This window comes from Triticum urartu, chromosome 6 (assembly GCF_003073215.2).
Source record: "Triticum urartu cultivar G1812 chromosome 6, Tu2.1, whole genome shotgun sequence".
NCBI classification, from domain to species: Eukaryota; Viridiplantae; Streptophyta; class Magnoliopsida; order Poales; family Poaceae; genus Triticum; species Triticum urartu.
This window is the reverse complement of record NC_053027.1, coordinates 202,506,971-202,531,586: the sequence shown is the minus strand read 5'-3', so window position 1 is coordinate 202,531,586 and position 24,616 is coordinate 202,506,971. Positions and strand designations below refer to the sequence as shown.

Genomic DNA, 24,616 nt, shown 5'->3' with positions numbered 1-24,616 from the left:
GTGCGCCGCATTGCACTTCTCCCCGCACGAGGCATTTATTGGCCACGAAGGAGGATGCGCCGCCGGCTCCAGCGCCTTGGAGGTAGTACTCACGCGTGGACGTGGCTTGGACGGAGCAGAAGCCGCCTCGTCCTTCTTCACGATAAACGGGCTCCATTGGTTACCAGGATGGCAACGAGGCAGGAAGGACGGCTCCTCCTTGACGTGACCATGCGGCAGGGAGGGCGGCTCCTACTTAGCGCAACGCTCGATTTGGACGCCGCAGTGGCGACACGGGGTGGGCGGATCCTCCTTCACGTGATGTCCGATTTGGACTCCGTGACTACGTAAAGGGGACGGCGGCGACGAATCACATTTGATCAATGAGCGACGCAGTGCGATCTCCATCTGCCATGGCCGCAACACTGAGTGGTGGTGGCTTCTGCTCCTCGTCATCCGAGGAGATCAGCTCCACCATGATAGCGGACAGAGGCATGAACAACAAGGCCACCGGAGACATAGGGCGGCAACGCCAATTCGATCCGGAGATGCCCCCAGATCCGGAGTCATGCGCCGGCCACCAATTCTCGTTGTCAAACTTCTTGCCCATCACGGCCGGAGGTTTGGCGATGTGTGGCGAACAGTGGATGTGTGGGAGAGGAGGAGGGGGGATTGTGCAGGTAGGAGGATACGGAGGAGCCTGATTATGATCGTCTTTAAAGTCGGAGTATCCTTCTCGATCGTCGCGTTGTCGTGAACGCAGGTAGGCGGGTAGCCGGTTCGTCGAAGTGATGCCCGGAGGCCGGTCGGCCAGAGTGTGAATGCACAGAGAGTTTGAGAGCGGAAGCGGAGATGATTTCTGAGTTGTTCCAGGGTATCGAACTTCAACATGGTGGATGTCGAGACTCCCCCAGAAATTCCCCCAGTTTAAAGCCGGTTTGTGGGATTTCGGATCGTCCGGACATTTTTGATGAGTGGCTTGAATGGCTAAAAGTGCTGAAACTGACTGATCGGAACATTTGCTGGCAAATAGGTGATCCGCGTGTTGGAGTTGCCCTTAGTTGATGACGATATGTGCGGTACTTGTAACGGGCTCCGTACAGGGTGTCCTTTTGTTAGGCAACATGTCAACCACATTACGAACGTGTCCTATTCCACGTCTTTAAGATCAAAAAAGTGGGGAAAACGCTATTCGTGAAAAGAAAAACCTCCAGCAGCAACATAACTTCATCTACAGCTCCAGCCCAACAACTGCTACCGCGCTATGCCGCTTGGTGCTGATTTGGCGTCTCATCTGCCGGTGTACCGCGGGCAGCCAGGATCATTTGTCACTGCAACAACATTACTCCATCTACAGCTCCAGCCCATCAATCGATCATTGTTGACAAATGATCAGCCACTGGTAGCTCACGACATTCTTCTTCCTCGAGTGATGGTTTGTCAACAATGATCAGCAGCGTCATCTCTGTGATCCCTGTGTCAGCTCATTACATACAGCGACCCTAATGACATGATCGGAGCACTCGTGGTAATCTTTCTTTCTCGAGAAGTAGAACACTGGGGGTCCAACACCAAACATCAATGCTGGGTGGGCCACAGCGATCAGCTCCGCGAATCCACGGCTTGATCCCTAGATTGGTTGGTGCGTCGCGCCGAAAAGGTCGATCGAGCTCTGCCGGTGTCCTTCTCGCTGCCCGGCTGCGGCTTCGGGTGCGGACAAAACCGTTGCCGGCAGGCGACGGGCATCCAGCGGCGCGGTCCATGGCTGGTTACTGGTCATCGATGCATCCGCCGATGGGTTGGAGCACATGCAGCCCCCATGGCATGGCAGGACTGCAAAGTCCGGGGGCTATAGTACGCGTCGCTATGCATCCAGTGGCGGAGGCGCCTCAAGTTTTGGGGGTGGCGGCCAGCGAGGAGAGCTGTTTCGATCCCTTGTTTCCCTGCCCGGGACCCCGAAAGCGAGACCTGCTTGATTGCTTCATCCTTGTTTGTATGCCTGCTGTGTGTTGTGCTCCGGATAGTCAGTCGGTACTAGCACGGCAGCAGTCCACCGGGTACGACGATTACGATCGAGGAGGACGGGAAGGCGCCCGTACGTCCCGCGTGTACAGTTGAAAGCTGGATGTCCTTTGATTTGAGACCCTTGGATAAATATATCTCAGCACCTGACCGATCTGACGGTTCGGGTTACGGAGACTTTGACGTCTTTTGACGCTCTCTCGCCCGTCATCATCTTGGAAACCTCACGTTTTGTTGCATGGACTAGTTTTAATCTTTGTTATATATAAATAGTCTTGACGTTCAACCAACAATTGGGACACCACTTTTCTAGAGCAGATAGTCCTGATGTGTGTTAGCTGAACGACACATCCCTGTTATACCTCAATGCCCATTGTGTAAGATTGGATTGAAGGATATCCAACATTGTCTATTGACTTGTGCTCGAGCGAATGAGGTATGGATCGAACTAAATCTAGTCGATGCAATTCATCATGCAGTGGCTTAGCACCACTCGGGCTCTATCAACCTGGACGCTCTTCTCCGACTATCGTTCGGTGGTGCATGAACTACCGGTAGTGGGGCTGACTCTTGTAGCTATGTGGTATATTTGGTGGCAAAGACGCCAAGGAGCAAAATGTGAAACCGTCCAGAACTCAGAGAGAACAACGATAACCACCCGAGTTCTAGCTACAAATTTTATTTAGAGCTATACACCGAACCAATCTATCGATAGAAAATCTGAGCATGTGTGGAAGAAACCAAATGCATGGTATGTTAAAATCAACATTGACGCGTCATTTATGCAGAAACATTGGCAGGGGCATGTGATGTTGTGGCTCGGGACGATCACGGTAACTTCATCGCAGCGGCAACACAGACCTTACCTCATGATTCAACTCTGGTCTCAACAGAGATCAACGCCATTCGCAACGAACTGATCCTAGCGGCTAACATCGGCTGCACTAAAGTTGTCATCGAATCGGACAGTAGGAGTGCCTTGGATGCAATTCCGAATCCGAAGGGATATATGGGTCCGGACACGCCAATCATTACAGATGCTACTCTCCTAGCGTTTGAGTTTTCAAGCGCTGATTATATTCATTGTTGTATGGAAGCAAATCTAGTTGTTGATAGTCTAGCAAAGCATTGCTTTAGAGTTAGCTTATCTGAATCTTGGGACTCTAATGTGCCTGACTTTATTTTGGCTCAAATTGTAAATGATATGGCCATTGTTTGAGGACTGAAGATTTGAATAAAAAGAACAACTACAATGCCTTGGTCCGCATATCTAAGGGCATGTCCAACACTAGACTCTTCAGACCCTTTATAAGGGGAAATAAATAGATGTCATAAATAAAAAATGTTTAAACGCCCTAGCTCCCATGTCACGCGCTAACTATCATAGACAATTAGTAGCAAAAAAGGTCGTGTGTTGCAATGGAAAAAATAATAAGTCCTTCCAAATTTGAAAAACATTTTATGTCAGACGCAACAAGGACTTTTAGATTTTGATTTTGATTCCGATCAAATTCTTGTCGTGCGTGGTGACGGACAACAATTGGTCGAGCAAGGCAAGCATTTGCGAGGCGGCACCTAGGATTAGAGCGTGTTGGTGATGGGTGCCCATTGCTCAACATGATTGTTACTGAAGACGTGAGGCCATGCCGCGCCCCATCCACACCTTATACACGTCCTCAATGGGGCGACGACCCAATACTAAATTGGCTGACACTGCCACATGAATCGAAGTATTGTTTGATTGAATACCTGGCAGGTCGTCACTGGTCTTGTTCTCTTCTTTAAAGATCAACTTTGCCCATCCTATTTCTGAAATATTATTCCCACAATTCCGCTTAAGTTAGAGCCAATCAGTCATATATGCTCTCTTCTTTAAATATTTTGGCCGCAGCCTATACCATCCCATAAATATTTTTTCCCCATGACCCTGCTTAAATTAGAGTCAATTGGCCATATATGTTCCACACATCATCCTGTTTATCTTAATTCTTTCCTTTCCTTCGAAGGTGCTTGTTGATTGTCTATCGACAGACATATATAAATTGGTGAGATCCGGTGTAAAATAGTGAGGTGGGGCTATTGATTAATAAGTGAAGCATGTCTTTTATCACAACCAAAAGCTAGTTGAACTCACTAAATCCTGCACACTAGCAATTATTTTCGTTTTGGCTCAGCGTGGCCCAGTTCGATGACACCCAAAAAGGCCCAGCGGAGTTGCTACATAGTGTAGGCAAAGGCCGAGGAGTGCATGCGCGGCGCAGACGGGACGGGAGTCGCGCACGGGAGTCCCATCGCGAGCGACGGATTTACAACATCGATATGTGGCTTCTAAGTTTTTTTTAAACCAACTTAACCAATAAAAGAGTATCTCCCTTTATTTCTCTAGCAAAGTTGGCTAAATGACTTCATGCATGCAGGCTCTTTCAACGCGGTCATGGTTCAAGTCCTTGTTCTGCTATTTCTTTTCTGAGGCGAAACATTGAGTGCAATGAAACCTACAAAACAAAGGGTTATTTTTTTCACTTATGGGTGGTCTAGTGGGTAATTAATATCAACTTCCAGATAGATCAAAAGATCATAGAAACGCGCAGTTCTTTATCATTAGGTATAGAAGCAACCAGGGGTGCTTGGTGCAGCGAAGAAAAGGGCCAAGCGTCGGATGCCAGCCTTTGCATCGATGCCACGATTGGCACAGCCCAACCGCTAATTAGTTGGGAAATCGGTCAAAAATTGATCCTGGCGCATGTCTAAGCGTATGGCATTGGAGATGGCCTAATGCTCAATATGTCCTTATCAAGAAGAGAAGCATTCATTCAACTAAAAAAAGAGTATTTAATGCAACTTCTTTTTTGCGGGAAGTATTCATGACAAGTTCACGTTGAGGGACCTTGCCGACGCCTTCACAAGGGCAAAACATCGTCCGGTGAAGTGACAGGAGCGCCTCCATGGGGCGCACGGAGGAGGAACAAGATGACCTCGCGGGCCAAAAGTCGTGCCATGTTTGAAATCCAATCCAAAGGCAATTGAATCATGGACCACCAGGAAGATCGAGATGAAGGATCCCAACTAGGTTTTTTTGGAACATGTAAACAATTTTCTAAAATACGAGAAATTGTTCTCAAATCGGTTATTGTATTATTCAACTTTTGCTAATAATTGTTCTCATCGTTCATGCATTTTTTTAAAAAAATTCTCTTGTGAAAAAATTGTTCATATGTTGCAACAAAAATCTGTGCGCATACTGTAATAAATGTCCATGTATTGCAAAAATAATTTTTCCACACGCGTAACAAAAAGTTCATGTATTTTCCAAAAATGTTTTCTTGTGAAAACATTGTTCATCTGTTGCAACAAATATGTTTACGCATATTGTAATAAATGTTACTGATTTGCAGCAAATGTTTTTTTATTTTCCTTTGTAGTTATTTCAGTTCTTTTATCACATATATTAAAAAATCATAGTGTTTTTCAAAAATGTGTGTCGTGCATATTGAAAATTTTAATCACATACTTTTACAAAATGTTCATTTTGTTGGTGAGAATGTTCATCATGTTTTGAGAAATTATTCAACATGTATTTTAAAAACTGTTCATTGTGTATATTTCAAAAAATGGTTAAACGTGTACTTTTTAAAAATGATTTATTTTAGAAAAACATTCATGATATACTTATAAAAATGTTCTGATTGTATACGTGAACATTTTTGTTCTTGCAATACTTGATCAGATTTTTACCTTTTTTTCTTAATGTTGTGTGTGTGTGTGTGTGTGTGTGTGTGTGTGTGTGTGTGTGTGTGTGTGTACTACTGTCTTTAGCACAACGTGTGCTAGTACTAGTGGTTATTAGGCACTGGCAGTGCAAGGCGAGGAGGTGACTAATGGGCCGGTGTGGTACGGAGACGTAAGCGTGCGCTGACGCTGGTACCGGGCGCGGCTATGTGCCACTCGAAGCGAGCTGTACGGCATGCTCTCGTCATGCCTGCTGTCACACGTTTTTTTTCCTTTTTGTTTATATTTTAAGAAACAAAATACATATATTATGAAAAAGGTAAATGCAGTGTAAAAAATGTAAATGTGGTGCAAAAAAGATGTTTGACCCACTCAAAGAAAATGTTTCTACCATTCAAAAAAATGTATGAACATTTCAAAAATGTAAAAATGCTCACGTGTTTCAAAAAATGTAGGTGACATTTATTAAAATATTTTATAAACAAGTTTTTATTTTAAAAGGAGTTTTGATCCATTCAAAAAATGCACATTACGTTTAGGAAAGTGTTCAAGCGTTTCAAACAATTTTTTTCAAATTTAAATTTTTTATCCAATGTAGAAAAATATTCGCATAGTTTAAAAAATGTTTCATAGCACACAATTTTTTTAACATGTATTTGGCAAAAAATGTTTAACACCTATTTGAAAAAATGTTTAAAAAGTATTGAATAAAATGTGAAACCATGTAGATGTACATGAAAAAGGTACAATGTATACGAAAGAAATAGACATGAAAACATAAATTTTGTAAAAGAAATTAATCATGTATATTTGAAATGTGTATAAAAAGTAGATATGTGTTTAAAAAAAAGAAAAACCGAGTAAATAAACAAAAAATGATGAAATCGTAGAAAGAAACAGAAAGAGAAAGAGAAAACCAAAGAAAACCCTAGAAAAATCGTAGCAGTACTGTGTACATTGGAAAACCGAAAAAAAAACAGAAAAGGCTCACGCTTGCTACAGTGTTGGACCGGCCTGATAGTCGCCGATGCTTCGGGCGACATATTGGCCTTGGTACGAGCGGGCAGAGCACACGGATTTGCCATCCGTGCGTCCCTGTTCACAGGGGGTTAGTCTGGACTCCACGGCTGAATGCCCATCTCCTGATTCTCCTCTTACTCATTCGTCGCTGGCGACGACAGTTTCTAGCGCTTCCAACGCCGCACCGAGAAGGGATTTCCTCCGTCTCCCCAGCTGCGTCACACCCCTCGCCCCTCGCTTCTATAGCCTGTACGAGATCAGCAAGTAAGCCCTGTAACTCTCGTCCAATTATCAAACACTTGTGTTGGATGCATACCCTGGGGGTCACCCTCCTTTTCAGAAAAAATAAATGTCCGGATGCCATACCGAGGTTCAGTTTTTAGTAGTCTATATACTGAATACTCTTTTTTATTATTGTGATGTGTGAAATTCGAAGACAATTTTCCTCACCACAAGAAAGTTCAGAGTCAATTCAGACCATCGTTGTTGTGATCCAGATATTTTTTTCAAGAGGCAGCTAGAATTTTAGATGCTTTCCTTTTTCTGTGTGTTTTCTATATCTGTATCATCTATATAGTGTATGAATAACTTTGAATGTATATCATTGGATGAACTTGATCCATGGTCAAGATCTGGCAAATCTGAGTGTTGCGGGCCGTTCGATTTACCATTAGGCCAACTCCAACCATCGACCGCGAACGAACGTCCGTTTGGGTAGGGCAATGGGGCGGCGTCCGGCCATTTTTCTGGATGCGCCCAACGCGCGGACGCATCTGGGTCTGGCTGCCTGAAATCTTTTGCAAATGAATTTTTTGTCCACCGCGGCCGTAGTTCATAGTGCATGCCGGCAACAAAGCCAGCGGCCAGCAAACATATGCCAGCCTACAAAATGGTCAAGCCCTAAGTCTTCACGCCGGCAACAAAGCCAGCGGCCGGCACACTAGTCAGCCTTCAAAATGAACAACTTTCTTGCTGGCAACATAGCCAGCGGTTGGCACACTTGCCAGCCTTTAAAAAGAACGGCCATAGTCCATGGCCGAGGCCTCCCTAGTTCAGGCCGTCTTGGTCGAACATCTCCTTTTGCCGGTTCGCGAACCAAATTCTTCTCTTCAGGGACATGTTGGTCAAGTTCACGCTCATGATTGCTAACACCACCTCTTTTGCTTTGGTGTCGGCACTGGTGGCCTCGATCGCGAGCTTCTTCAATTGGGCAGCCTCCTTCATGTCGAGCTTCCTCCTCTTGGCGGCCTCCTCCATGTCAAGCTTCTTCATTTGGAGCTCCAAGTATATCTTCATTTGCTCCTCCTTTCCTTGGCGCTTCCTCTCCTCCCTCACTTCCTTTTGAGTCATCATGCCGTGCAAAGTTTCTTGCAAGGCGATAGATGCCACATCACGCTTCTCGTCAAGCTTCGAGTTGGTCTTGCCCCTCGGCCTCTTGAGCACATCTCCATTAGCAGCCACGGCCACTGTCCCTCCTTTCTTCTTTAGAGCGGCATATTGATCTTTGAACTTGTGACAATCTTTGATGAGCGACCAACAATGAGTGAGAGTGAATGGCTTGTTCTTATGCCGGGCCTTGAAGGCTTCCAAAGATTGGAATGCCTACACAATCAAAAAGAAGGCCACAAATATGCGAAGGACACAAGATACAACAAACATGAACATGGCATAGCAATGCAAATAGGAGAGGTCATACCAAGTCACCCGCGCCTAGGCCACTCACGGGACGGGCTTCAATGCTCTCAAGATCGGCACAATACTTATTGCATTCTTGTTGAATGAAACCCCATCTCTTTTGGATTGAGTTGATGCCACGGTTGCTCGCAAGCTTGTAGGGCGCAAACTTCCTCCGTTCGTGAAAGGTTTTATGAACTCTCGTCGAAAAGACGGATCCTTTTTGCTCGGCACCGGTCTTGGGATCTTGGCCTATCTCCATCCAACTCTCGCAAATCAACGTGCCCTCTTCTTTGTTGTATGATCCTGTGCGAATGCTTTGCTTCCTCCTTTGTGCCTCGGCTCTTTGGGCCAGCTCATCGATAAACAATGGCTCCTCCGCAATGTCAACCTCTTCTTCCTCATCTTCGCAATACATGTCGTCATCTTCATGCCATGAGTTGCCATGGTCGTCAGCCTCTTCTTCTATGTGGACACCGTAGTGGTCCGTACCATCTTGGCCGCGGCCATCTTGACTTTGGGTCTCGTCGGGATCGAAGCCTTGGCCTTGGCCGTCGGGGTGGAAGGCCTGGCCACGACCCTCGAAGATTACGCTCTCCATGAACATGGTGTAGTCAGGATCGTCGCCCGTCGGCGTCGGGATTGGCATTTTGTCGAATAGGTTGCGGGCGCCGGGAAGGTTGGCCGTAGGAATCGACGAGGGCTGCTTCCTTTGCATCCCGTCGGACGACTGGCCAGCGCCACTGAATCCAGGTGTGACGTTGATGTCGATGACGGCCTGGTTGGCGGGACTAGCCGGCGCGATCACGCTGCCGTCCGGCAATGTGGAGAACCGGGTCTGACCATTCTGCCGTGGCACATGAAAACCGGCCGTCTCCGGTGTTATAGGAGCTCGGCGACTGGAACTGCGGAGGACGGACGGACGACGATCCTGTGCTCGTTGCGGCCATGGCGGCGGCGAAGAGAATGGCCGGCCCGGGTCGGCATAACCCTAGCATGACGAGGGCCTGCGTCATCGCTGCCTGCGTGGCCTTGGCGAGGATGGCCTCGTTCTGGTCAACAGCGGCCTTGTGTTGCGCGGCCGCGGCCTCGGCGGCGTAGTCGGCAGCGGCTTTCTTCTCCGCCGCAACGGTTCGCCGGGCCCTCCTCTTGGCCGATTCAATGTCGAGCCGCATGGACCATTTGGGGTCATGCGATGGAGTTGGCCTTAATTACACCAGAATCAGATCCTGCCATGTGTAGTATATAGAAGATTTCATGATTAAACTTAGTACACCTCTTCTAATGGAGAATATAATTATTATGTTTTTTTGAAACAGATTTACATTACATTCACACACTTCTACTCTATTCTAGACTCTTCCATACATGCTCTTGCTCCAGTTATGTTTCTCTCTTGAAGAAAGAGTTGCAATTTGTGTTGACCTTGTGAGTTTAGATATTTTTTTCAAGAGGCAGCTAGAAGTTCAGATGTTTTGTTGTGTTTTTTACCAGTAGTTCTTCGTAAGCAAGCGTCGTGGCCTAAACATTACCCTGTAAATGCCAAGTGTTCCTTTAGCACATTAGAGCATGACCTATCTATTCTTCTCACGATAATATGCTAATTTCCCACCCACTTTGATCAGTACCAGCCTTCTAAAGAGCTAAATGCGGCACACACACACACACACACACACAGGCCAAAAATAACCAGTAATTTTGTAGTCCAACATCCATATCATTATGTACATTTTCAGCGAATATTTGGTCTGTATATAGAATAATAACTGCGTGCATTTTCAGCATTTAGCCCGGAATTAGTCTTTGATTAGGGACGAGTTAGGCCTCCTGAAGGAGGCATGGGAGTAGTCCCTCTGTCTTTGCCATGCTGTTTTTGGCGGCCTGGCTTACCTTGTTTTTGGTTCTTTAGATAGGTTTCCCGGTTGATTTCTCAACTCGTTGTACAATCCCCCCCCCCCCCCCCCCCCCCCCCCCCTTAAATGAAAAGGCAGAGCACCTGCCATTCCGGTCAAAAAAATACTTATACACTTCACAAGCTTTATGTCGACACAAAATGGATAAGGTAAACTAGCATGTGAAAGAGCGAAACAGAAAATCACCTAGTACATCATTTGCACCCGGAAATTCTATATATTATACTCCATCAACTGGAATATCGTTATTCCTCTACGTCTTCAGTTAGTCTAGGATTCTAGAAGTGACATTTCTTCAGAGACAACATGCTGCGGGCTTCTTTCCCTGGATTTATGTTCAAACCGGAGAAGAGCGTACAGCACATCCTTCATTGATGGCCGCACTGAAGGCTGCCCACCTGTACAGATCACACCTAGCGTAAACACTGCGAATGCATCTTCAATGTTGGCTGGATCTCGAATGTCTTCATCAAGAAGATCAATTGACAGGCCATACTCTTGATACTGTCTCCATGCCCATTCTGCCAAGCAGTACTCCAAGCCTCCATCATTTGCCACCCTCCCCGTTGTGAGCTCCAACAGGACCACTCCGAAGCTGTAGACATCGACCTTCTCATTCACCTTAAGCCGGTATCCGTACTCTGCAAAAAAGCTAGTCTGCGATTAGCGCATGGTACATCCTAAATATATACTAGTTTGAGTCTGCATTTCTATTTCTTACCTGGTGCCATGTAGCCAAAGGTACCACCTATGCCAGAAATTGACTCAGGATCTCCGGTTTTGAGAAGAATCCGAGCAAGCCCGAAGTCAGCTATCTTTGCTCTGAACTCGGGGTCCAGAAGGATATTGGCAGACTTGACATCTGTTATGTCCAGCCTGTCATATGGAAGGCCCTTCGGGCAATCTTAGCCCACAAGTTATCTTAGGTTAATCCGTGTGCAAGTTATCTAGGTTATAAATATAAGTTGTAAGACTCTTTTCAGATCAGGCAATAAGAAGAATATTATCTCCTATTGCCCGGCTCCCTGAGGAGCCGGAAACCCTAGCCGCCAACAGCCCTAACCGCCGCCACCCTTCTCCTAGCTCGCGACGGCGCCCTGCCGCCGGCGCGCCCGTTCCTCGCCACGTCCCCCTCCATCCTTCCCTTACCACCTATGCCCTAGACCTGGTAGAGTACTTGATTCTACCAATTTGGTATCCAGAGACACCAGGCCGATCATGTCACAATCTCCATCACCGCCGCTACCATCCACCTCCACCCCGCTCTCGCTGCCGCCGGCCACTGCCACCGCGATGGCGGAGATCGCATCCGGCACCACCATCACCACCACGCCCATCACCATCACGGCGGACCCGCCTCCGCTCCTCTCGCCCGAGGAGATGTCGGGCACCCTGCGGGAGCTTGTCCAGGCGGTCAGGGGTATTACCCTCTACCTCGCCGGGAACCAGCCCCCGCCACCGAGCACCACCGCCTACGGGCCGCCGCCGCTACAGTGGCCCGCCCCGACCTTCCAGGCACCCTACGGAGGGGCGTCCCAGCCGCCGCCGCTGCTGCCGCACTACTCGGCTGCGGGACAGCCGTGGCCAGCATGGCCGGCCTCCACCGCGCCGCTGGGGGGCCAGACCCAGCAGCTTCTTCCGGCGTCACCGCCGGCCCCCACGTCGCAGGCGCCGGTGCAGCAGATCCACCAGGCGCCGCCGCCATCGACATTACCACCACCCGCGCCTAGGGCTACGGGTCGGCCCCTGCACCAGGTGCAGTTTCCACCGTCACCATCGCCGATCCCCGCTTGGGCGACCGGCTCGTCTCCGGGCCCGGTCTACTCCACGGCGCCGGAACACCCGACGCCCTCTCTGCGGTTTGATCACCCCTCCAGCTCGGCGAACTACGCCCCAGCGCTTCCCGACCCAGCATACGCGCTGGCGGCGACTGCGGCCGCCCCCGGGCACGGCGGGCCAACACCCCCTCGATTCGCCAAACTGGACTTCGCCACTTACGAGGGCACGGAGGACCCCCTCAACTGGCTCAACCAGTGCGAGCAGTTCTTTCGAGGGCAGCGGACGCTCGCTTCGGATCGTACCTGGCTCGCGTCCTATCATCTCCGAGGCGCGGCGCAGACCTGGTACTACGCCCTCGAGCAGGACGAGGGCAGCATGCCACCATGGGAGCGCTTCCGGGAGCTCTGTCTCCTCCGGTTCGGGCCTCCTATCCGCGGGAGCCGACTGGCGGCCCTCGGCCGCTTACCTTTCACATCCACGGTGCGGGACTATGCCAACCGCTTCCAGGCCCTGGCGTGCCACGCGCCGGGCGTCTCCGCAACTCAGCGCGCCGAGTTATTTGTGGGCGGTCTGCCGGACCACCCAGGATCTCCAGTCGGCCATGTATTATGCCCGCGCGTTCGAGCGACGCGCGGTGGCCATCCAGCAGGAATCACCGTCCCAGACTGCCGGGTTGCTACCCGGACCGGATTCCGCGCAGGGTCGGCCTGTGCAGGCTTCTGCGGCACCCCTCGCCGCGACCGCGGGGCGCCCGTTCCGCCGGCTCACCCCAGCTGAGATACTCGAGCGTCGCCGCCAAGGGTTGTGCTTCAACTGCGACGAACCCTACAAGCCCGGCCACGCCTGCCCGCGACTCTTCTACCTGGAGGTGGCAGACTACATTCCGGAGGACGCCGTCGCCGCCGACCTGGCCGCCCCAGATGTCGAGAAGGTGTTTGACGCTGGTTGATTACCTCGAGGAGTTCAAGCAAGCGCTTCCCCACCTTACAGCTCGAGGACGAGCTGTTTGTGCAGGCGGGGAGAAGTGTTATGTCCGGCCTGTCATATGGAAGGCCCATCGGGCAATCTTAGCCCACAAGTTATCTTAGGTTAATTCGTGTGCAAGTTATCTAGGTTATAAATATAAGTTGTAAGACTCTTTTCAGATCAGGCAATAAGAAGAATATTATCTCCTATTGTCCGACTCCCTGAGGAGCCGGAAACCCTAGCCGCCAACAGCCCTAACCGCCGCCACCCTTCTCCTAGCTCGCGACGGCGCCCTGCCGCCGGCGCGCCCGTTCCTCGCCACGTCCCCCTCCATCCTTCCCTTACCACCTACGCCCTAGACCTGGTAGAGTACTTGATTCTACCAACATCACAGTGCACTATGGCGGGTGAACTATCATGGTGCATATAGCAGAGACCTCTTGCCGAGTCGATGGCAATTTGCAATCTGGTGGGCCAATCCAAAGGTGCCAGTGAACCAACTCTATCCCTCTGATGGAGCCACCTGTCTAAGCTACCATTTTCCATGTACTCATAGACAAGAAGCTTTGCCTCTGAGCTTGAGATGCAGCAGAGCAGCTTGACAATGTTTATGTGCCGGATCTCACCCAATATCTGGACCTCTGCAAGGAAGTCCTTCTCGAGCTTGCTGTCAAGGTTCTGGGCGTTCCATATCTTTTTAACAGCCACCATTCTACTACCACCTTCTCCATCCACAACACTAATTCGGTACACCTTGCCAGACCTGCCACTTCCAATCCAGTTCTGCTCACAGAGCCCAGAAAGAACATCATACTCTGTGAAATGCAGTGCATGGAACTGGGTCAGCTTCCATGATAGAGGATCTTGGGTATTCTTTTGCCTCTTTAATAGCAAGAAACCACCAACTGCCGAACCCACAAGCATGATACTGGCAAGAACAAAAAAGAGGGCTATAAGCCTCCTGGAGATATCATTGTTGTTATTTGCTCTTGCACTGCAAATCGGGAAATTAGGGATGGAATTATTCGATGAGACACAGAGGCCTGGATTGAAGAGGAAGCTTCGCTCATATGCTTCGTTTTGCAATGATGTTGGAATTTCCCCCGTGAGTTGATTCATGGAGAGGTTTAGAAAGTTCAGTTTCAACTTATTGATCGCTTTTGGGATCTCGCCAGATAGCGCATTCGAGGAGAGGTCAAGGATGGTTAGCCCTGACATAAATCCAAACGCTGCAGGTATAGTACCAGATATCTGATTTCCACTTAGATTAAGTGCATTGAGCTTTAGCACTCCAATTGTCATGGGTATTGATCCAGTAATTTGATTTCCAGAAAGGTCAAGTTCTGTTACCTGTGAAATACCCATCAAATTCCAGGGAATTTCGCCACAAAGAGAGTTGTTTGCTGCCCTGAATACTTCGATTTTGCCTGCTAAAGTTGGAATGGGACCAGAGAATCTATTATTGCTCATCTCAAGACGTGTAAAGTTCCATGGAAGCTGGGTAGGAAAGGTCCCAGAGAAATTGTTGTTTTGGATCATAACTGTCGTTAGCTCATTTGTCACCACTGACCAGATGCTCTTGGGGAACTCTCCAGTAAAATGATTGTTGTACAGCATTAAATTGTTCAACCGGTAGCAGCCGTCTAGCGATTGTGGAAGCTTTCCATAAAAGTTATTATTGAACACAACGATGTCATATAACTTCCTGTTGGAGCAAAGATCAGCTGGCAGCTCGCCCGAGAGGTTATTGTTGCAGACCTCAAGATTACCTAGTGGTGAGTGCTTACCAAGCTCTGGTGGAAGGGAACCAGATAACATGTTCTCAAATAGCCGTATATCGCTGAGATTCGGCAGCAACCCAATGCTTGGCGGTATTGACCCATGAAGTTGATTCGTGTAGAGAAACAACATGGTAAGGTTGATGAGCCTACCAAAGTCATCTGGTATTGTCCCTGTCAGATTGTTTGAGGACACATCAAGCTCTACCAAGTTTACGGCGGTGACACTGGAGGAAATCTCGCCTGTGAAACTGTTGGCAAACATGTACAAGTACTGAAGCTTCTTATGCTGCCATACCCATGTCGGAATTGTGCCTTGCAGCATATTATTTGACACACTCAAGAGACTGAGCTCTGTGAGGCTTGACAGGCTCTCAGGGATCTCACCTGTCATGTTCATACCTGACAGCCACAAGTATGTGAGGCGTGTCAACTTGCCAAACTCAACTTGAAATGGAGCTGGCAGAAATGGATTTTCCGCTAGTGTCAGCACCTCGAGGTTGGCCAGATTGCTGATGTCCTTTGCTGGATAACTTCCATCAAACTGGTTGGTGTCGAGGAGCAGCGACTTGAGCTTTGGAAACCATCCAACCGATGGTGGAATTTCCCCCATGATATGATTGCTTGATAAGTTGAGATGCTCGAGCTTTGCTGATAAACTGTTTATGTCAGCTGCGAGTTTCCCACCAAAGGCATTGTTGGAAAGGTCTAGGTACTTCAGATTGGAGCAATTGTAGAGTATGGTAGGGAATGAAGTGGAGAAGTTATTGTAGGAGAGGTCCAAGTAGGTAAGATTCTTGAGGAGGCAAAGGGACGGTGGGATTGGTTTCCTAAAGGTTTGCCGTGGAAGGGAAATGGCAGTGACCAAACCATCTTTGCATGTAACTCCTCCCCATTTACAGTGGTTAGAAGAAGTGAGGTTCCATCTGCCAAGCACAGGTGATCTCCCCCAATATCTCTCGAGTCCCAGGAGGATTTGGTGTTCATCACCAGATTGGTTTGTGAACTGTAGGCAAGAAGATCTGGGCAGCAGAGACAGCAGTATTGTGAATAACAGGAAGAAGCTGGAGCATTTTGGTTGAAAGCAAGAGGAATCCATGGATTTTTGGTCCCAGTAGGATTTGGAGTTCATCACCAGATTGGTTTGTGCACTGTATAGGCAAGATTTGGGCAGCAGAGACACCAGTATTGTTGTAAAGAACAGGAAGAAGCTGGATTTTGGTTGGAAGGAAGAGGAACTCACGGGGCTCTGGTTAGAGAGGGACTCGGGCTCCATGTTGTATCACTGCGAGATTTTAGCTTAATTATCACCCTGTCCTTGTAGCCCCCTCCCCCCTCTTTGTATCTCTACTCTGCTTTTCTAATTGGCTGGTGATTATTAATATATGTTCAGGCAGGCGTAAGCCCGCCATTGACGCGTCAATAAAGAAGAGGGGCCACGGTGGGGTGGGGGGGCATCCACACATTTTGGAGTACTCGCTTGACCAGCAGGTCTCCTGGCCACACTACTCAAGGTTTCCTCCTCTCTTCATAAGACTAGTCGAGATTCCTTTCAAACAGGAGATGAAAGCTTTTTGTTATTCCTGGACTCATCCGGCATCTTCCTTCAAACAGTAGGGGTCCTGCCGAAGCTGAATTTTTGGTTTAACCTCCTTTCAAACAGTAGGGGCCTTGCTGGAGCCGATTTTTTGGCCTTAGCCCCCCAAAACTGTTTGGGGGCTGTGTTTAGGGGCCCTGATGGAGTTGCTCTTAGAGAATCACATTAGCAATAATGTTGCCCTATTCTTTCATGGATATCCGTCGAACTCGCCTGGTATTATTTCCTCTATTCCCAGTTGACAATTGCAGCAACTAGGTGGAAGAAACTGTGTAATTAAATGCCAGAAGGATGCCGCTTTTCAAGTAAAAATTAGTTTAGTACTCCCTCTGAAAACATCTTATATTTGTTTACAGAGGGAGTAATTATTAAGGGTTCGAAGAGTTGCCTTTTGGCAAGATATAATTCTTGCATAAAATTGTATTACTAGCATGATAAATAATTTTTCTCTTTTTCCCGAAAAGGAGGCTTAATCCCTGGCCTCTGCATCATTGCGATGCACACAGCTACAACTACCTTTTCCATACTTAGGGCCTAATTGCAGACGCGCAGGGCCCCCAATTTCTGAGGACGGCCCTGCTTCAAGTGATCCCAGCCATGGAAGTTGGAACTATGTAACCATGCTAGGTCATGTGACAGTTAGGGTCACCCTCGTCGTTGCATGTTGGGCAGAATACCAGAAGGTTAACTGGATGTCTCAGTAAATTTGATTTGTTTTATACTACAAAAAAATGTTTCTTTTATATCAACAGTATGGTGATGGACAAGTATGGGTGTTTGGTTTTAGTAATTAATACCGAATGGACCATGAGATTCTAGCTCTGAACTTAACTCACTTCGAGGAATGCAATGGGTTGGTCTATATCACCATGTCATCCTTCATACAAGCGTAAGGCTAGTACAAATGAGGGCTCATGATGGATCAACCATAGTGTGTTTGAGGTGATTCCTCAACCATAGTATTATACCGCTATCCTCTGTAACCTGCAACCATATGGTTTGTACTTATGACACTAGCGTGTTTTCTTTCATCTCTTAATTATTAAACAGTATCTGGTATTATGATAAGACTACCCTTCTGGATCATCCCTAAGCTGTCATTGCCTCGACCTGAACATCAGAAGGTCATGTTGATGTTGACGCACTCTTCCTTCACCTGCGCAAAGAGCTCTGAATTCAGATACCTCTCTGCACCACTGGAAAACATTGTCACAATCATCTTTCCCCTGTTCTCCTCCTATGAGGAAGTACCCGAATCAGAGGACTGCATAATAAGTGGATTTATATAGCATTCACTGTAGCATCTGCAAATGAGAAAAGATCCTAGACTCTTGAAAAAGAGAGCTTGCCTTTAAGCAGGCGGCTGCATTTGCGCCTGAAGATATGCCAACAAGCAACCCTTCTTCCCTTGCCAACCTTCTAGCCATGTCCATAGCTTCTTGAGTAGTTACTGTTACAATTTCATCTATCTGGGATCTATCCAGTATTTCTGGGACAAAACCTGGCCCTATTCCTAGGATGTTGTGGAAGGCTGGCTCGCCACCTACAGATCATAGGCAGGGAAGGTCTTACTGAGTTACAATCCAAGAAAGGTAGCCAGGTTACTGATGAGCATAGCCAAGCATGTCTAGCAGGAGTATCATTTATTCAATATATTTATCATAGTAGTAGTAGTTTCTTGCCTGAAATCACTGGACTTTCAGCTGGTTCAACGCATATTAATTTTACAAATGGGTTCTTCGTCTTGAGATACCTCCCCACACCTGTGATGGTGCCGCCTGAACCTGAAGCAGCTATAAATATGTCCACTTTGCCTGCTGTATCTTTCCATATCTCAGGTCCTAAGGACATATTTAGTTCGATGCATTAGTGCCGAGGTTCTTTTTTTAGTCAGGAATCTCAAAAATAAAATAAAATACAAATAAAGAGTAGAACGTTGCATGGAAGTGTGATCCTGCAGAGGCCAACACCACATAGCAACATTTATTGCATATCATCCATCAATTTATTTCAACATCTTATAAGTTAGTCAGTTCATAGTCTTCGACTGAGTTTTGGGCCTTATAGTCAAACAATCTAAAGTTACTCAAACGCTACTGCTACTGCATCCAATTTAGTTCAAATAGATTGTGTTACCACTTACCAGTCCATCTGAAGTGGGCATCGGGATTTGCAGGGTTGGTGAATTGATCTAGAACATACACATCTTCCACATCCTTCTTCATCTGTTCTACCCTATCGAGTAAAGCTTTGAATCCATGCTGTACAGCATCTGCAGGAGACAAGGATGTTACCATCTGGCACGTGATATGAGGGTCATGGTACCTCAGGTCCTTACCAACTAATACCACTTCTACGCCAAGGAATCGCATTAGTATCTGCTTATCAAGCGAGAGTTTAGCAGGCATGAGGGCGATGAACTTGTATCCTTTCTGAGCAGCAATGAACGCCACGCCGATGCCGAGATTACCACTCGTGACCCCCAGCAGCGTTGTGATGCCAGGTGTGATCAAGCCTTTCTCCTCTGCATCTTCGATCAATCTGCAAAAAGTTTCATTCATTCATATTGTTGTCGAAACTCGTGACGTTATGTATGGTACATTTGAGGTGAAGAATGTCTTCCTCGGAAGGGAGTAAAAAGAGCAGCCACCTGAGAGCACTCCGATCCTTCACAGAGGAAAGGGGCTGGTACGGCTCAATCTTCCCAATAAGCCGAGCACCTATGCCGTCTTTCTCAGTGATGTTTCTCAGTTCTATCAGTGGTGTCCAACCAATGAGCTGGAAGGCATAGAATTTACTTGCAGATTAAAGATAACAAGCTTTGTACAGTGAAGGAATAATGACTATATACAGAGAAAGTAGGCACCTGCGTGATGTTGGTGGCGATGCACTCCCCCTGCGAGGACAGCAGAGATGGTATCCCTTTCCTTCCTTCCTGCGGCTCCATTTCTCTGGTACTTATTCTACAACAAGTAAAGCTAGAACTTAACAAGCTCGTACGTCTTGAACAAATGGATGCACAGAAATAGGAGGCGCTCCAGCGTTCAATGATGTTATATAGCTGAGAAGTCCCATTCTGATGGTATACCACATGGATAAATTAATACTGAGTTTGGAGGTTTCAGGGAAGTGTCCCTGAAACTTCCATCCAGACATTTTTTTTAATTAAAATCTGTTGACATATGACACTACATCAGTTTGCAGCATGCCAATGAGATACTAAATTCAGAAAACCACCGATTGGTTGGAAGCCTAGAACTTGGAACACAAGTTTCCCTGTATGCCAAGAAACCACCGATGGGTTGGAAGCCTGGAACTTGAACCCCAAGTTTCCCTGCTTATAGAACAAGACAATCAACCATTATGCAGAGGGTAAGTAAATAATTTTAATCTGAACTGAACCATCGATCATCCTGCTGTATATGTTATTAAATACTCAAGGCAGTGATGGATTATTTCGCAATTTACCAGGTCACAAAGTGCCAAATGTATTAGACTCGTGGTCTGTGACTTCGCTGCAAGTTGAGACGACTGGTTACGTATTCATGAGCTGAAGATGCTGGGGTAATCAACACAGATTTGGCAAGCTTCCCTGCTCTCTGAAAAGATAATTAGTTAAGGTGTGTGCTATAAAACAACTCGCTGTTGTTTTGTTCATGGCCTTGCTATCAAACCTCCACTGTTTTAGTCAGTGTCTTTAAGAAACGTTTGTTTCTCACGTTCATGGTGTATCGGATTATTACATAGGAAAGAAAACATTCATCAGAGTTTTTCTGTCTTTCATCTACATTGTTGTGCTTACAAGGAGGCTGATGCTTGGATTCTACGTACATACTGCAAATAAACTTATAATTTCTGGTAAATAAAAAACCAAAAGATGACCAACCATTGTAGTCAATTAAATCATTTGAATCTGTTTACCAAAGTATCATAAGAGTGACAATTACATTGTGAGATCATACCCTAAAAGAAGCATTGTGAGATCATAAGCATTTTTTTTACCCAGTGGGCGACTACTCCTATGTCACTTAATGCCCATGGCACCCAAGCTTGATGATGTGCCTTGACCTCGCGCCAACGCAGATCAAGTAATTCGGTGGGCAAACCAAGCCACCCGCCGGCTAGCCAGGAGCACCAACCGGTCTAGCAGACCCACAACACGCACCACATGCGCACGCTTTATACTCTGTCGCTGCCATCTTCCGCCGTTCCATCTTCAGGAGTGACCCATGCACTGACCTTGCCAAACCCTTCTGCTGTCGACACCACCATGGCGCCAGACAGTGCCACCCTCTTGCGCGCGCCCATCAACACGCGTCCAGCACCGAGACCCAATTGCGCTATGTCACCGAGACCGCCTGTCGTTAATGTTGAAGATGCAACACTGCTCCACCTATTGTTCCCTTTAGCCAACACCTGCTCCAAAACGATGCCCCCAGGAGGGAGCACTGTATCGAAGATAGATGTCGTCATCATCTGATTCGGGAGACCCAGATCTAAGGTTTCCCCCGAAACATCCCGAGTGTGGTGACGCAACCTGCAACGACGATGTCTTAACAAGGAAACAACATCGGAGACGTCGTCGTCGTCCTCCATGACCTAAGTTGGCACGGTTTTCATTAGAACTCCCTGCACACCGATCTCATCGCTGACTGGATCCGCACGCAGCCTTGCCATGTATACGTACGGTGCATCAAGAGAGGGAGTTCCTGTGGCGATGCGAGGGGGTACATACATGATAATTAGAAGTATATCATTATGATTTCCTGTGGCACCCAAGTAACTGGAATAATTAGGCCAAGGAAAATTCAAAGACAAAAGGGGTACTTTATCATGGCATGGGAGACCTGAGATGATCACCTGGCATGATAAGTACTGGCTTGGCAGGAAAAAGGGCTCTTTCCAGATTCAGACCGAGAAATGGTGGGACAACTTCAGGACACTTATTCACGAGGAGTCTGCAGCCTGTTCATTATTCAGTAGATTCTACACTATCTAGGAGACTAGGAAACTTTAGATTTGTGTCCACTTTTCACTTTCGAATCCATTTAGGACATGCTCGCACATTAGGTTCTTAATAGAAGTCACATCGATAACAAAAGTCTTTTCAAACATCAACAACAAATAATTGTAAGGTAACTGTACCACAGTTTCCTTTGTCCATCCAAATTGCGAAATCATTGATCTGGTAGCCTTAGACCTCTTATAGGGAATGAATGATTTGCGTGCGGATTTTGGAGGGCTTTTTGTGTCTCCTGTGAAATTATTATGTTCCAAACAGGCCCCAGACAATCTGGCCACTTCTGATGGCACCGCCAAAATCGATAAACGAATGGAAATGGACATCAAATATCGTCCCACAACAGAAGCCGATGCGAAATGCCATCACATTATATGATGAATGTTTCACTTTCAGTCATCAGGCCTCGGTCCTTGGCATCCACACGAAGTTGTACGTGCCTACCTGGCTACTTACCTGCCGAGATACATCCACTGAGCCTCCCCAGCAATCGCCTCCAAACACTGAGCCATCAGGTTGCATGTCCAGAAATGAGGGTTTCTTCTTTCTACACATCATTTTCACAAAAGGAAGAAGGCGCAAAAGTTCAGGGTATTAATACACATCACAGAACACAAGTCACATGGCATGCAGAAAGGCAGCTCTTCGTGCGATGGAGCAATAGTTGTCCGGCTAGTCCTACTGTATCCATCAACCCTAATTTTGGAAGGAACGTCTATAAACTGCTACCATAGCATGCTATATAGTTTTTTTTTGGTGAGACCCGACCAAAATCTTTTTGTTGAAATATTGATGCTACGTTGAAACTTAACATTAGAACAATGTCATGCAGCTCTGCTCTAGAGCTTAACATAGTAGCAGAAAAATGCTTTTTTTAAGCCCGGAACTATAGAACAATTCTTCTACGGTAATTTTCATATAGTAAGTTCACTTGTTACTCGGGGGTGGTAATGGAAACATTGCGCCGTCAATTATGTTAACTAACCATGAAGCAGCACTTACTCTGCTCAGTTTTGAACTCTGTTTTAGCATCAGGACACTTGTAGACTTGTAGCACACAATCAAGAGGTTGTTCACAAGAGACTGCTCCAGTTGGGATTTATCTAACTGTGATGATCATTGATCAATTCAGTGTGGTACTACTGCGCATCAGGTCAAAAGGTGGCATGTTTTTATGTCACCTCTGGTGGTTCGTGCATCGCCTCATCGGAATTTCTAACGAAGAATAATGTGCAGTAGGGGTATGTTCCTGCCTCTTGTCGGTGCGCAAGTATATTTGAAGTTCTTGGTGGAGCCTATCAACCTATAAAATATCTCCAGGGGTGCTTTCTGTTAACTATCCTAATTTGATGTTTGTGCAGGGGCAAGTCGATCTTTGCACAGCGCTTATGATCGAGTTAATCAGGGTAAGAGTGGCATGCGAACTGGTGTGCTATTCTCCATTCGATTCATTTCATTGGGTTCCTTTTCGAGTTCCTGGAGTTGATGATTACCTCGATCATAATAGCACGCCAGGAACTTCTTAGGTTACCTCGATCATATTATGCTGTTGCTTCTTCCACCTTCGATGCAACCTAAGAAGTTCCTGGAGTTCCTGAAGTTCCGGGAAGGGGAGGATGGCAAGAACAGGTTCCAAAAGATATTTTCTCTTCATGATAGCTTTATCTTTCACTTCTTCTTCTTCTTCTTCTTCTTCTTCTTCTCCTATTCATTTTTTGTACGAAACTCTTCCCTTATTCTTGAGTAGATAGTTCTGCACTTATATCCCCATTTGATGGTAGTCGCTAACACATAATTTATGCCAAACTAAACCATATTTCTTTAAGATTTTGAAACTGGTGAAACATTACTGTGCTCCAAACTCATCAAGCAGAGAGCAGTTATGGCATAAACAAAATCATGGAGTTGTGAATTTTATTGTGCTAACGCCTGCATATGTATGTAGTAGTGAAAGGAAAAATAGTTTCATTCATCTGTTGGTAAACCGAAGTTTTGAATTAGACAGCCCTTGTTCATCTGTGCTAACTCGTTAGCGAGGCTGGATACATGAAAAGAAAGCAAGCACCGCGATATTAACATAAAATAGAAGAAGCGCAATCCTGTTTGGGTGGAAAAGAACAGGCTGGGGTCCATGTTCATTTCATCACCGCGGTAAGATGGCAGCCATGTTCCATTGGCTAACAACCTCCGGAGAAAGGTACGACCTGGTAGTAGGAGAGAATCTTTCCTTGATGGGGATGGCCACCGGAGAAAACATGTCAACCCTTGAACCAATATCCACAGAATGTGAGCCATCCTTTTCCATTTTGTTCGTTTGTGTTGGTCGATTCAGTGCCCCCAATGTTCTTGTCACCGTCATGGAGGTCCTGAATACGCTCATCGTCGCCAAGTAACGGCCAACTAACGGTCGGGCATTGCGTGCTCCAGTTAATTCAGGAGGAAAAAAAGAGAAGGAGAGGCTGCTCCAGTTAATTCAGACGCTAGATATACGGGCGGAAACGAATTTGCTGGACCGAGCAAGCTTGCAAGTCGGAAGCCGAGGCCAAATTACATTCGTTACTTAAAGAAGAAGAAATGAAGTGGGCATTGCGTGCCAAAGTTCTTAAGATGGTAAAAGGGGATGACAATACATAATTTTTTCATATGATTGCGAATGGCAAGCATAGGAGGAAAACAATCATTCAGCTAGAACATGATGAGGAAACGGTTGTTGGACACGAGAATTTGAAGCTTTATATCTCCAACTATTACAAGCAGTTGTTTGGTCCTCCGAAAGATAACACCGTGACTCTAGATGAGAGTGTACGGGCAGATATCCCTCAGTTGCAGTTAGAGGAGAATGAGATCCTGTCTGCTCCTTTCACTAAGAAGGAGGTGTTCGAGGCGATAGATCAAATGAAACCAAACAAGGCACCGGGACTAGATGGGTTCCCGGCAGAATTTTATAAGAAATGTTGGCATATTGTGAAAGATGATCTTATGCCTATGTTTCATGATCTTTTTAATGGGCATCTTCAACTGTTTCATTTGAATTTTGGCACGATCACTCTTCTACCTAAAAAGGAGGAGGCTATCCGCATCGAACAATTCAGACCCATATGCTTATTGAATGTCAGTTTCAAAATCTTTACGAAAGTGG

General features: G+C 46.8%; 1 protein-coding gene, 1 long non-coding RNA gene and 1 pseudogene across 11 annotated transcripts; 1 reads left to right on the top strand and 2 right to left on the bottom strand.

Annotated features, from left to right (window-relative positions):
• Positions 1-6,720: 6,720 nt before the first annotated feature.
• On the top strand, positions 6,721-23,321 carry LOC125512404. 7 transcript variants are annotated; one of them, XR_007285372.1, is made up of 9 exons: positions 6,723-7,014; positions 18,727-18,960; positions 19,071-19,373; positions 19,481-19,539; positions 19,655-19,829; positions 19,929-20,077; positions 22,507-22,718; positions 22,839-22,883; positions 23,004-23,321. It is a non-coding gene; the product is annotated as an uncharacterized LOC125512404 (long non-coding RNA). The 7 variants fall into 7 exon arrangements; XR_007285370.1 differs by having other exon boundaries at positions 22,985-23,321; XR_007285371.1 differs by having other exon boundaries at positions 6,721-7,014; positions 19,662-19,829; positions 22,839-23,321.
• LOC125512403 lies at positions 7,028-17,164 on the bottom strand (annotated as a pseudogene).
• Positions 17,299-19,474, bottom strand: LOC125512402 (cysteine synthase-like). 4 transcript variants are annotated; one of them, XM_048677497.1, is made up of 7 exons: positions 19,324-19,474; positions 19,108-19,235; positions 18,796-18,998; positions 18,601-18,729; positions 18,140-18,298; positions 17,807-18,000; positions 17,299-17,694 (listed from the first exon to the last, which is right to left on the bottom strand). In XM_048677497.1, the coding sequence occupies exons 1-7, from the start codon at positions 19,402-19,404 to the stop codon at positions 17,575-17,577; spliced, it is 1,014 nt and encodes a 337-aa protein (XP_048533454.1). In that variant the 5' UTR covers positions 19,405-19,474; the 3' UTR covers positions 17,299-17,574. The 4 variants fall into 4 exon arrangements, with proteins under 4 accessions (XP_048533454.1, XP_048533453.1, XP_048533457.1 ...); XM_048677496.1 differs by having other exon boundaries at positions 18,601-18,998; XM_048677500.1 differs by lacking the exon at positions 18,140-18,298.
• Positions 23,322-24,616: the final 1,295 nt, after the last annotated feature.

Excerpts from the sequence above, each read along its gene's own strand:
- LOC125512402 (XM_048677496.1), bottom strand. The coding sequence starts at position 19,404 with ATGGAGCCGCAGGAAGGAAGGAAAGGGATACCATCTCTGCTGTCCTCG. Across the intron at positions 19,236-19,323 it reads TCGCCACCAACATCACGCAG|CTCATTGGTTGGACACCACT; the intron begins GTGCCTACTTTC and ends TATGCCTTCCAG. Across the intron at positions 18,299-18,600 it reads TGCCCACTTCAGATGGACTG|GACCTGAGATATGGAAAGAT; the intron begins GTAAGTGGTAAC and ends ATATGTCCTTAG.